At 46.0% G+C, this 15,074-nt stretch overlaps 1 protein-coding gene across 2 annotated transcripts in view; it reads right to left on the bottom strand.

Annotated features, from left to right (window-relative positions):
* Positions 1-2,646: 2,646 nt before the first annotated feature.
* The window catches only part of LOC117659775 (D-serine dehydratase-like), a 15,009-nt gene continuing 2,581 nt past the window's right edge, over positions 2,647-15,074 (bottom strand). For both annotated transcript variants that reach the window (XM_087893165.1, XM_087893166.1), the window contains exons 3-9: positions 14,728-14,879; positions 14,067-14,347; positions 12,090-12,267; positions 9,662-9,783; positions 5,666-5,855; positions 3,781-3,886; positions 2,647-3,398 (exon numbers count right to left, since the gene is read on the bottom strand). In XM_087893165.1, the coding sequence (XP_087749291.1) occupies positions 3,309-3,398; positions 3,781-3,886; positions 5,666-5,855; positions 9,662-9,783; positions 12,090-12,267; positions 14,067-14,347; positions 14,728-14,876 (1,116 nt within the window). In that variant the 5' untranslated portion in view covers positions 14,877-14,879 and the 3' untranslated portion in view covers positions 2,647-3,308. The remainder of the gene's footprint in view (positions 3,399-3,780; positions 3,887-5,665; positions 5,856-9,661; positions 9,784-12,089; positions 12,268-14,066; positions 14,348-14,727; positions 14,880-15,074) is intronic.

The following is a 15,074-nucleotide window of genomic DNA, read 5'->3' as shown; positions in this document are numbered from 1 at the left end:
CAGCCAGGATGCTTTAAGAGGGAAGGGCTTTAACTGCCAGAATCCCCCAGCCAGGATGCTTTAAGAGGGAAAGACTTCCACTCCCAGAATCCCCCAGCCAGGATGCTTTAAGAGGGAAAGACTTCCACTCCCAGAATCCTCCAGCCAGGATGCTTTAAGAGGGAAAGACTTCAACTCCCAGAATCCCCCAGCCAGGATGTTTTAAGAGGAAAAGACTTCAACTCCCAGAATCCCCCAGCCAGGATGCTTTAAGAGGGAAAGACTTCCACTCCCAGAATCCTCCAGCCAGGATGTTTTAAGAGGAAAAGACTTCAACTCCCAGAATCCCCCAGCCAGGATGCTTTAAGAGGGAAAGACTTCCACTCCCAGAATCCTCCAGCCAGGATGCTTTAAGAGGGAAAGACTTCAACTCCCAGAATCCCCCAGCCAGGATGTTTTAAGAGGAAAAGACTTCAACTCCCAGAATCCCCCAGCCAGGATGTTTTAAGAGGGAAAGACTTCCACTCCCAGAATCCCCCAGCCAGGATGTTTTAAGAGGAAAAGACTTCAACTCCCAGAATCCCCCAGCCAGGATGCTTTAAGAGGGAAAGACTTCAACTCCCAGAATCCTCCAGCCAGGATGCTTTAAGAGGGAAAGACTTCAACTCCCAGAATCCCCCAGCCAGGATGTTTTAAGAGGAAAAGACTTCCACTCCCAGAATCCCCCAGCCAGGATGCTTTAAGAGGGAAAGACTTCCACTCCCAGAATCCCCCAGCCAGGATGCTTTAAGAGGGAAAGACTTCAACTCCCAGAATCCCCCAGCCAGGATGCTTTAAGAGGGAAAGACTTCCACTCCCAGAATCCTCCAGCCAGGATGCTTTAAGAGGGAAAGACTTCAACTCCCAGAATCCCCCAGCCAGGATGTTTTAAGAGGAAAAGACTTCAACTCCCAGAATCCCCCAGCCAGGATGCTTTAAGAGGGAAAGACTTCCACTCCCAGAATCCTCCAGCCAGGATGCTTTAAGAGGGAAAGACTTCAACTCCCAGAATCCCCCAGCCAGGATGTTTTAAGAGGAAAAGACTTCAACTCCCAGAATCCCCCAGCCAGGATGTTTTAAGAGGGAAAGACTTCCACTCCCAGAATCCCCCAGCCAGGATGTTTTAAGAGGAAAAGACTTCAACTCCCAGAATCCCCCAGCCAGGATGCTTTAAGAGGGAAAGACTTCCACTCCCAGAATCCTCCAGCCAGGATGCTTTAAGAGGGAAAGACTTCAACTCCCAGAATCCCCCAGCCAGGATGTTTTAAGAAGAAAAGACTTCAACTCCCAGAATCCCCCAGCCAGGATGCTTTAAGAGGGAAAGACTTCCACTCCCAGAATCCTCCAGCCAGGATGCTTTAAGAGGGGAGGACTTCAACTCCCAGAATCCCCCAGCCAGGATGCTTTAAGAGGGAAAGACTTCAACTCCCAGAATCCCCCAGCCAGGATGCTTTAAGAGGGAAAGACTTCAACTCCCAGAATCCCCCAGCCAGGATGCTTTAAGAGGGAAAGACTTCAACTTCCAGAATCCTCCAGCCAGGATGCTTTAAGAGGGAAAGACTTCCACTCCCAGAATCCCCCAGCCAGGATGTTTTAAGAGGAAAAGACTTCAACTCCCAGAATCCCCCAGCCAGGATGCTTTAAGAGGGAAAGACTTCCACTCCCAGAATCCTCCAGCCAGGATGCTTTAAGAGGGAAAGACTTCAACTCCCAGAATCCCCCAGCCAGGATGCTTTAAGAGGGAAAGACTTCAACTCCCAGAATCCCCCAGCCAGGATGTTTTAAGAAGAAAAGACTTCAACTCCCAGAATCCCCCAGCCAGGATGCTTTAAGAGGGAAAGACTTCCACTCCCAGAATCCTCCAGCCAGGATGCTTTAAGAGGGGAGGACTTCAACTCCCAGAATCCCCCAGCCAGGATGCTTTAAGAGGGAAAGACTTCAACTCCCAGAATCCCCCAGCCAGGATGCTTTAAGAGGGAAAGACTTCAACTCCCAGAATCCCCCAGCCAGGATGCTTTAAGAGGGAAAGACTTCAACTTCCAGAATCCTCCAGCCAGGATGCTTTAAGAGGGAAAGACTTCCACTCCCAGAATCCCCCAGCCAGCTATGCTTTAAGAGGGGAGGACTTCCACTCCCAGAATCCCCCAGTCAGAATGGACGTCTGGGAATTGAAACTATTTGGAGGCTGGGAATTGTCCTTAGAGATTGTCTTCAGCTTTGGGGGCAGAATCTGAATATTGGGGTCACAGCAGCAACAACAAAAGAGAAGGGATCCTTGGAGGGGTATCAAATCTGCAAGAAGGTGGGTGTGGCCTCATGGCTGAAACTCCACCCCTTTTTGGGACACCTCTTTGCAGCTTTTCACCTTCCCACTAGGGAAGACTGCCTTAACTTCCAATTTGCAGGGTGTCCCCATGTGACACCCGGGAACATGAATGCCAGTTAGATGGTTCTGAAAACTGCAAAGATTTAAACTAGGTTTAGACACTGTGGGATCAGGCCTGGGTCCATCTACCTAGTCTACATCTCAAGGGGGGACTACCCTACCCCTAATCCCCTGCCTGATGTGAAAAGAGCTCCTTCCTCCTTCCTCAAGGGCTTTGCACACATTTAAAAAAAGAACAAAAATGCCATTGATACATCCACTTACAATCATTCATTTGGTGACTGTTCGAAGTCACAATGCCACTGAAAACGGTGACTTTTGACCATTTTTCACACTTAATGACCGTCGCAGACCATTGCCAACTGCTTCATATTTATGATGGTCTCAGTGTCCTGAAAGGGGGGGAGGTCACGAGATCACCTTTTGTGACCTTCTGACAAGCAAAGTCAATGGAGAAGCCAGATTCACTTTACGACTGTGTGATTCACTTAACAACCGTAGGGATTCGCTTAACAACAGTGGTGGCAAAAAATGTTGTAAAATGGAGCAAAACTGACTTAACAATGGTTAAACAATAGTCGTATGTTGAGGACAATCTGTATTTCTGGGGGGGGGATCTCTCTTTTCATAAACAGAATTGTTTCACCGACTTAAGTTGGTCATGCCTTTATAAGCCACCATTCGTGGCTTGATAGGAATTGGACGGTTCAGCAACCAATGGACTCCTGGCTTGACTTGGAATGGACTTTACCTACAGCTACATTGCCAATTCAGACCTTGTGAAGTTGAAACCGGAGATTCCCACGCCACCCAGAAAGTTCAAGCGATTGTGGGAACCAATCACCAAAGGACCCTCAAATGATAACACAGGCCAAGATCTGCGGATCTTCTTCGTCTTGTCTTTTTACCAGCCTCGCACTGGCTTCCACGTCTCCACGACACGGTCCCCGCTATGGACGAAGAAGACGGGGTGCATCGCGGCTGTGGCACACGCCTGCCGTTTGTTTGGGGTGCCCCCAAGGTGCAAAGAGAGAGAGAGAGAAATGAGACAATCAGAAACATGGCTAGCTGCAAACACACTTCCCAGGGTCAAAAAATAATAATAATAATCTGCCCAGCAGATGCATTCATACAACCTGGAAAAAAAAAAACTCTGCTTGGGGTTAACCTGGATTAGAGTTGTTTTGTGGCCGAATGTCATGGGAACGCTGCCAGGTTGGTTAATTTAGGGTTCTGGGCATTCTTCAAAGCGGAAAAAACGGATGATTCAGAATCCAGGTTAAATGGATTGTGTGAATGACATTTCGGGAGCAGTTAGACCAGCAGCAAACCAGCAAGGGTGGGGCAGTCCGTTTCTAGGTCCAAGCCAGACTTACATGATAAGGAATCAGAGCCAAGAGGCTACCCAAAGGGAACTTGGCAAAATCCAGTTTCCCGGTCATGGGTTCGATTTTTCCGTGCTCCTGGGTCATCGCCAGCAATCTGCAAAAGAAGATCAGAAGCCAAATGTCTTTTTCTGAAGACTTGCCCTTTGGTAGAGTCCTAGGGTTGGAAGGGATCTTAGAGGTCATCTAGCCCGACCCCCATGATAGATAGATAGATAGATAGATAGATAGATAGATAGATAGATAGATAGAGATGGATGGATGGATGGATGGATAGATATAGATGATGGATGGATGGATGGATGGATATAGATATAGATGATGGATAGATGAATAGATGATAAGAGATAGATAGATATGGATGGATGGATGGATATACAGTAGATGATAGATGGATGGATAGATGATAGATAGATATAGGTGATGGATGGATGGATGGATAGATAGATATAGATAATAGATGGATGGATAGATATAGATGGATCGATGGATAGATGATAAGTGATAGATAAGATAGATAGATAGATATGGATGGATGGATAGATATACAGTAAATGATAGATGGATGGAGAGATGACAGATAGATAGATATAATGATGGATGGATGGATGGATATAGATGATGGATGGATGGATGGATGGATAGATATAGATATAGATGATGGATAGATGAATAGATGATAAGAGATAGATAGATATGGATGGATGGATGGATATACAGTAGATGATAGATGGATGGATAGATGATAGATAGATATAGATGATGGATGGATGGATGGATAGATAGATATAGATAATAGATGGATGGATAGATATAGATGGATCGATGGATAGATGATAAGTGATAGATAAGATAGATAGATAGATATGGATGGATGGATAGATATACAGTAAATGATAGATGGATGGAGAGATGACAGATAGATAGATATAATGATGGATGGATGGATGGATGGATGGATGGATGGATAGATACCATGTTTCCCCAAAATAAGACCCTGTCTTCTATTTTTTTGAACTCCAAAATAAGCGCTTGGCCTTATTTTCAGAGAGGTCTTATTATTTTGGGGCGCTTGGAGGAAACCAGAGGAAGTGGCGGGGACTGGCTGCACATACTGAAATATTTTCGGGGAGGGCTTATTTTCAGGGTGGAGGTTATTTTAGTGCATGCGCTCAAAAGCCTGATTGGGCTTATTATCAGCGGATGTCTTATTTTGGGGAAACAGGGTATAAATGGATATATGGATGGATGATAGATAGTTAATAGACAAATGATAATAAAAGATAGAAATGATAGAAAATATGATAGGTAATAGATAAATGAATACAAATGACAAACAAATAAATATTGAAGCAGATAACTGAATAAGGTAATCCTCGACTTACAACCATTCACTTAGTGACCGTTCAAAGTTACAACGGCACTGAAAAAGTGACTTTTGACCATTTTTCACACTTACGACCGTTGCAGCATTTCCCTGTGATCCCGTGATCAAAATTCAGACGCTTGGCAACTGGTTCACATTTACGACGGTCGTAGTGCCCCGGGGGTCCCGTGATCCCCTTTTGCGACCGTCTGACGACCAAAATCAATGGGGAAGCCAGATTCACTTAACAACCGTGGCAAGAAAGATCATTAAAATGGAACTAAACTCACTGAATGACTATCTCGCTTAGCGACATAAATTTTGAGCTCAACTGTGGTCATAAGGTCGAGGACTACCTGTGGATAGATAGACAGACAGAGAGAGAGATCTGGGAGATGGATGGATAAAGAGACCGATGAACAGATATCTTGATAAGATGACCGACTCGGGTGCGAAGCAGGGAGGGCTGGGAAGGAAGAACAAGGTGCCTGGGAATTATAGCTCTGTTACTTGAGGTCTGGGTGACCGTCCACCAGGGCGAAGCCGGTCGGCAGGTGACCCAGGCTGTGAAGGCTCAGTCCGGTCCATCCGCAGTCCACCAATAACTGGTTGCGGTGTGGGTAGTGACCGATTACTCGCGTCCAGACTCGCACGGCCACGTCCTCAAGCTGGCAGGAGCCAATCATCATCTGCTGAAGATCTAGAAGGGAAGGAAATCCGTTGGGATACTCGTGGTCTTTCAACCGGCCTACTTCGCAGGGTGGTTGTTGCGGAGGGGCAGGAAGATAGCAAAACAGGTAGCAAGAACAGCAATGCAAGCCCAAGTGATTCTCAACATTTTTGTGAACTTCAATTCCCAGAATTCCCTAGCCTAATGGTTGGACTTCAGCTCCCAGCTAAGCTGGCTGGGGAATTCTGGGAGTTGAAGTCCACCCATCTTCAAGTTGCTAAACTGCGAAACATGACTCTCACTCATAAAAGGAGGGGAAAGGGGGTGAGAAGCAGGAGGACCTGGGTTTAAATGATCCCCCTCCCCCTTGAACGCAGAGCTCAAGGGATGAATTTGGAGCAGGCCCTCCTTCTCGCTTATATGAGGCTACCTGGCAAGAAGGTTGTTTGGGGAATAAATTTACATTGTTTCTTGCTCTCAAGGGAATAGAAGAAATTTATTATTTCACGTCTCCATATTTTACGCATAAATGTATTTTATGTGCATGTGAATATATTTTGAAGATAAATGCATTTAAATATATTTTAAGTGGGAATGTAATTTGCATAGGATATTTTACGTTTGTATATTATTTTATGTAGTTATATTCTATTATCTATTCATCTTTGCCTATCTATGTATCTATATAATTTTATATAATTTTTGATGTCTCTCTGTATACCATCTATCTATCTATCTATCTATCTATCTATCTATCTATCTATCTATCTATCCCTCCCTCCCTCCCTCCATATCTGTTCTCCCCCTCTCTCTCCATATCCATCCCTCCATCTGTCCATCCATCTCTCCATCCCTCCATCGTTCTGTCTCTCTCCCTCTCCATCCATTCCATCCATCCATCCACTGTTATCTCTCCCTCCCTCCCTCCCTCTATCTATCCAATCCTTCTCTCTCTCTCCATATCCATCCATCCATCCACATTTATTTATTTATTTATTTATTTATTTATTTATTTATTTATTTATTTATTTAATTAATTTTTATACCGCCCTTCTCCCGAAGGACTCAGGGCGGTGCATAGCCAAAAATAAAAACTAACACATATAAAATTTAAAGGAGTTTAAAAGGAAATAAATGAATAAATAAATAAATAAATAATCTCTCTCTCTCTCTATATATATATATATACATCCCTTAATCCGTCCCTCCCTCCCTCCATTGTTATCTCTCTCTCCCTCACTCCCTCCATCTCTCTCTCTCTCTCTCTCTTTCTCTCTCTATCCATCCATCCATCCATCCAATACTTCTCTCCCCCCCACTCTCTCCATATCCATCCCTCCCTCCGTCCCTCCGTCCCTCCATTGTTCTCTCTCTCTCCCTCTCCCTCTCCATCCATCCATCTACTGTTATCTCTCTCTCCCTCACTCCCTCCATATTTCTCTCTCTCTCTCTCACTATCCATCCATCCATCCACCCACCCACCCACCTATCCATCCAATACTTCTCTCTTCCCCATTCTCTCCAAATCCATCCCTCCCTCCGTCCCTCCATCCACCCTTATCTCTCTCTCTCTCTCTCTCTCTCCATATCCATCCATCCATCCATCCATCCAATCCTTCTCTCCCTCTCTCTCTCTCTCCATTTCTCCATGCATTATCTACAGTAGATACCTCTATAATTTTATATATTTCATATTTTATACTGTAGGAAAGAGATTCAGTAGAGATGAGCTGGGAAGCCCCCAAACGGCCATTTTGGCTTTAAAAAATACCCCAGCAGGCTCTTCACTGTCATTCCCCCCCCTCCGCCCTCGTTCTTCTGGCGCTGCCTCTCTCCTCCCCTGGTCCCTCTGTGGGAGAAGGCCCGAGGCAGGGGAGCCGACACATGGAAGGCGTTAGGCTGAACACCTGCATCTGCTTAGCCTGGAAATGCCTGCCGAGTCGGCCGAGGGAGCCGGTTTGGACTGGCGGTTAAGGCACCAGGCTAGAAAGTGGGAGACGGGGAGTTCTAGTCCCATTTTAGGGCATGAAAGCCCTCAGTCCCTTTCTCTCCCTTTCAGCTCAGCCCACCTCGCAGGATCGTTGTGGGAAAACGAGGAGGAGGAAGAGGAAGGAGTGTTGGAGGTATTTGCCACCTTGATTTTTAAAAATAAAAGGGATAAAAAGAATAATAATAAAAATAAAAGATAAAAGAAAATAAAAAATAAAAAATGAATAAAAATATAAAAAAATAAAAAATAAATAAAAATAAAATAATAAAAAAAAATAAAAAATAAAAAACAATATAAAAATGGAATAAAAATAAAAAGACAATAAAAAGAAAACCTACTTCCACAGGCATAAAATTAGAGACTCCCTAATACAAACGTGGGTGGGAATTAGGCAGAGATACTATTCAAAAGTCCCAAACTGGCTTTCCACGGCAGAGGCAATGATTTACCCCAACAGGTGGGGAATGGAGAAATTGTGCAGATACAAAGATATTGTCGATGGAGGGGGAAATATTAAATCAAATGAAGCCCTGAGAGATCAAGGTATAATCTTAGATTGGTGGACTTATCTGCAAATAAAATCAAGATACCAGAAAGATAAAGAAGAGTATGGCCTAGAATTAGAATATAAGGGATTAGACAAAATTTTGATGGGACCAGGGAAAAAAGCGTTGGCCAAGCTGTATAACTATTTATTAGAGGAAGACAGAGACGAGGATATAATTAGAAACCAATTGAGAGCATGGGAGAAAAATATTGGACACAGTTTGAACTTTAATGAATGGGAAGAAGCCTGGAATAAAAATTATAAATTAACTAGAGCAGCCACATATAAGGAAAATCACTACAAAATGCTTCATAGGTGGCATTTGGCACCTGCAAGACTAGCAAAGATGTTCCCCAATGCGCAGCCAAATTGTTGGAAATGTGGCCATGGTCATGGCACCTTCTTTCATACATGGTGGACATGCCCCGAAGCAAAAAAGTACTGGAGTAAAATTTGGAGATGGTTGAAAGACATACTTAAAGAAGACATTGATCTGAATCCAGAAATATTTCTCCTGGGATGGTAAAGAAAGGGTACGGAAAGGAAAAGGTCCACCTCCTAATACATATAACTACAGCTGCCAGACTAGCATACGCTCAATACTGGAAAAAGAAAGACCTACCACCAGATGACCTTATAATTAACAAAATATTAGAGTGTGCAGAGATAAGTAAATTAACTCACGAGATAAATGATGATGAAAATTCTGACTATGATACTGTGTGGGGAAGATGGTACAAATGGATAGATGATAGAATTAAGGAATAAATAAAAGGTGCAGAAATCAATTAGAAATGTATAGTACAAATGACACCAGACACTTATTCATGTATATATGTACAAACACTGCGAATCCGATGTTAAACAGAATCGTTATTATATTTTATTTGTGTAAAAAAAATCAATAAAAACTGTATTAAAAAAAATAAAAAAAAATAAAACAATAAAAAAATTAAAAATGAAAATAAATAAATAAATAAATAAAATATAAACAAATGACATAAAATATAAAGTAATATAAAACAAAATAACAAAATAAAAAATAAAAAACACGACACAAAAAATATAAAGTAAAATAAAATTATAAAATAATGGCCAGTCCACACAAGAGGGTAAGAGAGGGCATCTAGAGGGGAAGATCTGTCACCTTGAGGGGCATCACTGGGCATTGTGGGACCCCTTGAGGTCCCCAAGACGGCCCGGCTCGTTTCAGGAAGAAGCTGGTACAATGGGGTGGGGGGTTGGGGGGGGGTGGAGGAGCCAAGAAGGGCTAACCTCGGTTGCTTTCCTTCCACTTACCGTAAAAAATATAATTTCCTGGGTGAACTTCGCTGAGCTTGCCCATGGCGGGCACCGGGTGGCTGCAGGAGGGCGTGGAGCCGATGCTGGATTTCGGACAGGGCACCCCGGCTTCCCGGAGCCTGCGAGAGGGAATCAAGATGGTGCTTCCTGATTTACGACCGCTCATTTAACGGCCGTTCAAAGCTACACTGACTTTATCAGTTTCTATAACCAGTCCTCGACTTACGACTGTTCATTTAGCTTATGTCCCAAGCTGTAGATTCGCCCCGGAGGGAAGCGTCTGCCCCGGAAACATCGGACACAGATTCCCAGTTGCAGAAAACCTGCTTCCGTTTCAACCTTGAGAATGTGGATCGTGGGAGAGAAGTGATGTGAGGAATGGCCCACTGCATCACAGCCGTAGAGAGAGACCCTTCCTTCCTTCCTTCCTTCCTTCCTTCCTTCCTTCCTTCTCTTTCTTTCTTTCTTTCTTTCTTTCTTTCTTTTCTTTCCTTCCTTCCTTCCTCCCTTCCCTTCCTTCCTTCCTTTCCTTCCTTCCTTCCTCCCTTCCCTTCCTTCCTTTCCTTTCCCTTCCTTCCTCCCTTCCCTTCCTTCCTTCCTTTCCTTCCTTCCTTCCTTCCTCCCTTCCCTTCCTTCCTTCCTTTCCTTTCCCTTCCTTCCTTCCCTTCCTTCCTTCCTCCCTTCCCTTCCTTCCCCTTCCTTCCTTCCTTCCTCCCTTCCCTTCCTTTCTTCCTTCCTTTCCCTTCCTTCCTTCCTTCCTCCCTTCCCTTCCTTCCTTCCTTTCCTTCCTTCCTTCCTTCCTCCCTTCCCTTCCTTCCTTTCCTTTCCCTTCCTTCCTCCCTTCCTTCCTTTCCTTCCTTCCTTCCTTCCTCCCTTCCCTTCCTTCCTTCCTTTCCTTTCCCTTCCTTCCTTCCTTTCCTTCCTTCCTTCCTTCCTTCGTTCATTCATTTCTTCCCTCCCTTCTCTCCCCCTTTCTTTCTTCCCCTCCTCCTCTCTCTTTCCTTCTGCCATTCCTCCTTCTCTCCTCCTCCTTCTGTCTTTCTCTCCTTCTTTCCGTTTCCTCCCTTCCTTCCTCCCTCCCTCCCAGTTCACAGGGCTGGGCTGGAGGATCTCAAGGCATCCAAACAGGCCACCTTATTCTCTCCTTGTTTTGAAGGGGGAAAAAAGCTGAGAAAGCCCCCTCCTCACCTATTTTTTGAAGGGGCTTCGCTTTTGGATTCATTGCCAGGATCTGCAAAACTTTCCTTCCCATTTCCCTTTACAGTCTGGCTTTAAAGCCTCTCCCCCCCCCCCTTTTTTTTTCTCTATAGGGTTCAAATGCCCCCTAGTTTTGTCTGAGCCCAGTGGGAGGAGGAGGGGGACCCTGAAAATGCGGGGGAGGGGAGGACAATCGCCGCTAAAGGCCACCTGGACATAGCTGGACCTTTGAAGAGGCAACTTCAAAGGGGCTTCAGTTCACCTGAATTCCTGGGAAGGACTTGGGGGGGGTGGGCTGGGGGGCGAAGGGGGGAGTATATGGAAAAATCCTGCAAATAAACATCTTCCCCCCCCCTTCCCCAATTCAGTTCAAACATTTATACCGGGTAATAAACAAAGATTAGCTTTTACAGCCTTTTAACCGGAATTGGGCATCCTGACCAGACCTTCGCAAAGGATGTTTAGCTGGCTAAGGCAAATTAAGGGGGGGGGGGGGAACTTTTGGGAGTGGGGGAAGGGCGGTCAAGAGACATGCATTTTTCCCAAAACAATAGATACAGGTAGTCCTTGACTTACAAAAGTTCGTTTAGTGACCGTTCAAAGTTGGCAACGGCACTGAAAAATTGACTTATGACCATTTTGCATACTTAATGACCGTTGCAGCATCGTGCATGGTCACGTGATGAAAGTTCAGAGGCATGGCTCATATCTATGACGGTCGCAGTGTCCCGAGGTCCCCTTTTGCAACGAGCAAAGTCAAAGGGGAAGCCAGTTTCACTTAGCGACTTAGCTCAACAACAGTGGCAAGAAAGATCATTCAATGGGGCCACTTCGCAAATGTCTCGCTTAGCCACGGAAATTTTGGGCTCCACTGTGGTCATAAGTTGAGGACTAGCTGTAATGCAGGAACAAAACAAAAAAAAGGGACAAAAATGTTGCAGCCCAAAGACACACAACGGGGAGGAGATGAAAACTGGGCATGAGTTATAATCCTGCAGTGAGTTCTAGTCTTGTCTTAAACAGGAAATCCGGCTGGGGGATTTTGGGCCAATCCCCGGGAGACGGTGAGTTCTAGTCCCTTTGGACAGACCCTTTTCCTTCTGCCCAGTCCACCTCACAGGGTTGTTATGAGGAAAACAGGAAGAGGAAAGTGTGTTTGCCATCTTGAGTTATTTATAAAATAATAAACCAGGGATATAAAGAAACAAATAAGGGAATAAAGACTTACTGCTCCATAAACTTCAGAGTAAACTCCGTGGTTCTCTGGGCAACCGACTGGATCTCCGACAGGCCGTGGCACCCGTACGAGTTGCCGCAATGGGCGTAGATGCCCGCCAGCTCCGTCGCGCCTTCGGAGATGGCCTTGGCCAGCTGCAAGGCGGCGGGCTCCGAGGGTTTCACCCCAGCTGCAAGAAAGCAGAATAAGGGGTCAAATTCCCAATAGTCCTCGCCTTACGACCACCATGGAGCCCAAAATTTCCGTTGCAAAAGCGAGACATTTCTCAAGTGAGTTTTGCCCCTTTCTGTTACAACCTTTCTGGCCACGGTTGTTAAGCGAATCCCTGCCGCTGTAAAGTTAGTCACACAGTTGTTAACACGAATCTTGGCTTCCTCAATGACTTTGCATGCCGGAAGGTCATAAAAGCGGATCACCGTCGTAAGTATGAGTCCGTTGCCAAGCATCCGAATTTTGGTCACGCGACCACGGGGATGCTGCAATGGTCGTAAGTGTGAGAAACGGTCATAAACCCCTTTTTCCCACCCTGTTGTTAACTTCAGTCCTTAAATGAACTGTTGTTATAAGTCGAGGTTCCCCCTGTAATGTTAGCGATGCCCATTCTCTTTTGCAACCTGGCGCCCTCAGGAAAAACACACCGTCACGGGTTCCCATCTGACTGGAGGGAATTAAAGGATCAACCTCAAGTGCCTGAGCTCTTTTGAGAAACCTAAAAACTTGGGTTTGGGCAAACAAAACCTCCAGTCTAGGGAGCAGTCTATCTTAGAATTTCTTAAGATGGGAAAGCAAGAGAGATTGCAAGCAGGCGACTGCAATCAGGGCCTTAAAACAAGTCTGGTGTATAACTAGCACTCTGTCCTGCAAGGAATCCGGTAAATTCGAACTCGTTACTCTGTTGATTATAAGGGGAGACTTGGGGAGACGGAGGGGCTCAGCTTGAGAAGGAAGAGGGAGAAAGCATAAGCTTCCTCAATATGGACTTGCTCCTTATTTATGTGTTTGTTTGTTTGTTTATCAGATTTCTACACTTATGTGCTGATTCAGTTTCCCAGGTTTAAAAATGGGTGGACTTCAATTCCCAGAATCCTTTTCAAAGTCGGTCTTAAGACTTTTTTAGTGACTGTTCGAAGTTGCAACGGCACTGAGAAAACTGACTTGTGACTGTTTTTCACACTTACGACCGATACAGGCAACTGACTCGTACTTATGACGGTCGCAGTTCCCTGGGAATCATGTGATTACCCTTTGCGACAAGGGAAGTTGAGGAGGAAGTCAGATTTACTTAACGACCGCATGATCCATTTAACAACCGCAGTGGTTTGCTTAACCATGTAACCCAAAAGATGATAAAAGGGGGTAAAATTCACTTAACAATGGTCCTGCGCAGCAATAGAAAATTTTGGACTCAATTGCAGTCGTAAGTTGAGGACTGACTGAATTGCCTAAATTTCTGGGTTTTTACCCGTTCTATGTCTTTTATTTTCCCCTGGTTTGTTTTCTAGACCCCGCTGGAAGATTTGGGAGTCGCGTCTAGCAGAAAGGAGGAAGAGGAGGCTGAGGGGACACAGATAGTCCTCAATTTACAACCATTCACTTAATGACCATTTCAACTAATGACCTCATTGAAAAAAGTGACTTATGATGAGTCCTCATACTTATGACCTTTGCATGTGATCACCCTTTGGTCATCTGATCAACACTGGCAACTGGCATGAACTTATGTCGGTTGTAGCATCCGTGATGGGATCACATGATCGCTATTTGCGACCTTCTCGGCTGGCTTCTGATCAGCAAAGTCAATGGGAGGAGCCACATTTGCTTAACAACCATGTGATTCACTTAACGGCCATAGTTTCTAAAATTGGGCACAGCTCAATTAGCAACTGTCTCTCTTAGCGACAAAAGTCCCGGCCCCTATTGCGGTCGTAAGTCGAGGACTACCTGTACGGCCCACGGGAGAGCACGTACCTCGTCCGTTGTCGCAATCAATCTTCAGCCAGACTTTCCAGGGCTGTCCAGTTCGCAGAGGCCTCCCTTTCAGGCGGTCCAAGGCCTCTGGACTGTCCACCATCACCTGGAAGGCGTCCAGTTTCTCGGCCAAGGACGCACAATCTCCCACCTTGTCGAAGGGTAGCGGGTAGGCATAGAGGATGTCATCGAAGCCGCCGTCGGCAAAGTGGCGGGCCTCGGCCAGCGTGGAGACCACGATTCCCCTCAGGGAGCCCCCCGTCATGAGGCACCCACCTTCCCTGCAAGGGATGCAAAGAAAGGAGGATGAGTGTGGGGGGCCCTGGTGACTTCTGAGCTGGGGGGTTTTCTTGCAGACGTCTCATGACCCAACTAAGGAACATCATCAGTGCTAGAAGGGAGGGATGTTTGCAGAGAGGCTGTTCATGCGTCTGAATATCGCCCAGGGAAGATCCCCCTGCAAGCGAGCCAAGCTGCGCATCGCTGATGAGAGACCTCCTACCAGTGGTACTATTGAGCTAGTTCTATCCGGTTCAGGCGAATCCGTAGCGGCGGCTGAGGGAGGCTCCGCCCACCTGCTCGGATGTCATCACGTCCCGTTTTTGATGCTCTGTGAACAGGTAGCGAAGGTAAGTGAATGCCACCCCCGCCTCCCACTCACAGCGTCTTGTGGGTCTTCATGTGGGGCCTCAGGGCCACCCCCAGAGCTTCGCAACGCTCCCGCATGTGCTGCGCATTCCTCGTGGCTACGTCGAGATCCACCGTGAAGGCCGGAGTGGGCAGTTCCTCCACGCGGCGTCCTTCCCACATGCTCTGCAAAGAAACGAAGATGGAAGTCGGGAATCACGGAAGCAGGACGCGCCGGGTTCGAGGAGCTGCTGAAAGGGACCGAGGAGCGAATCCCAACAACCCAGAGATGGGAGGTGACCCTAGAGGTCATCTAGTCCAGCGGTCCCCCAAACTTTCTGGTTTGGCGGATGGGTGGGTGGGGGGGCTCGTGTGGCCCGT

The sequence above is a fragment of the Pantherophis guttatus genome, chromosome 4 (genome assembly GCF_059756535.1).
Source record: "Pantherophis guttatus breed Tessera chromosome 4, ASM5975653v1, whole genome shotgun sequence".
Lineage (NCBI taxonomy): Eukaryota > Metazoa > Chordata > Lepidosauria > Squamata > Colubridae > Pantherophis > Pantherophis guttatus.
The sequence above is the reverse complement of the archived record's forward strand: the minus strand, read 5'-3'. Positions and strand labels throughout refer to the sequence as shown.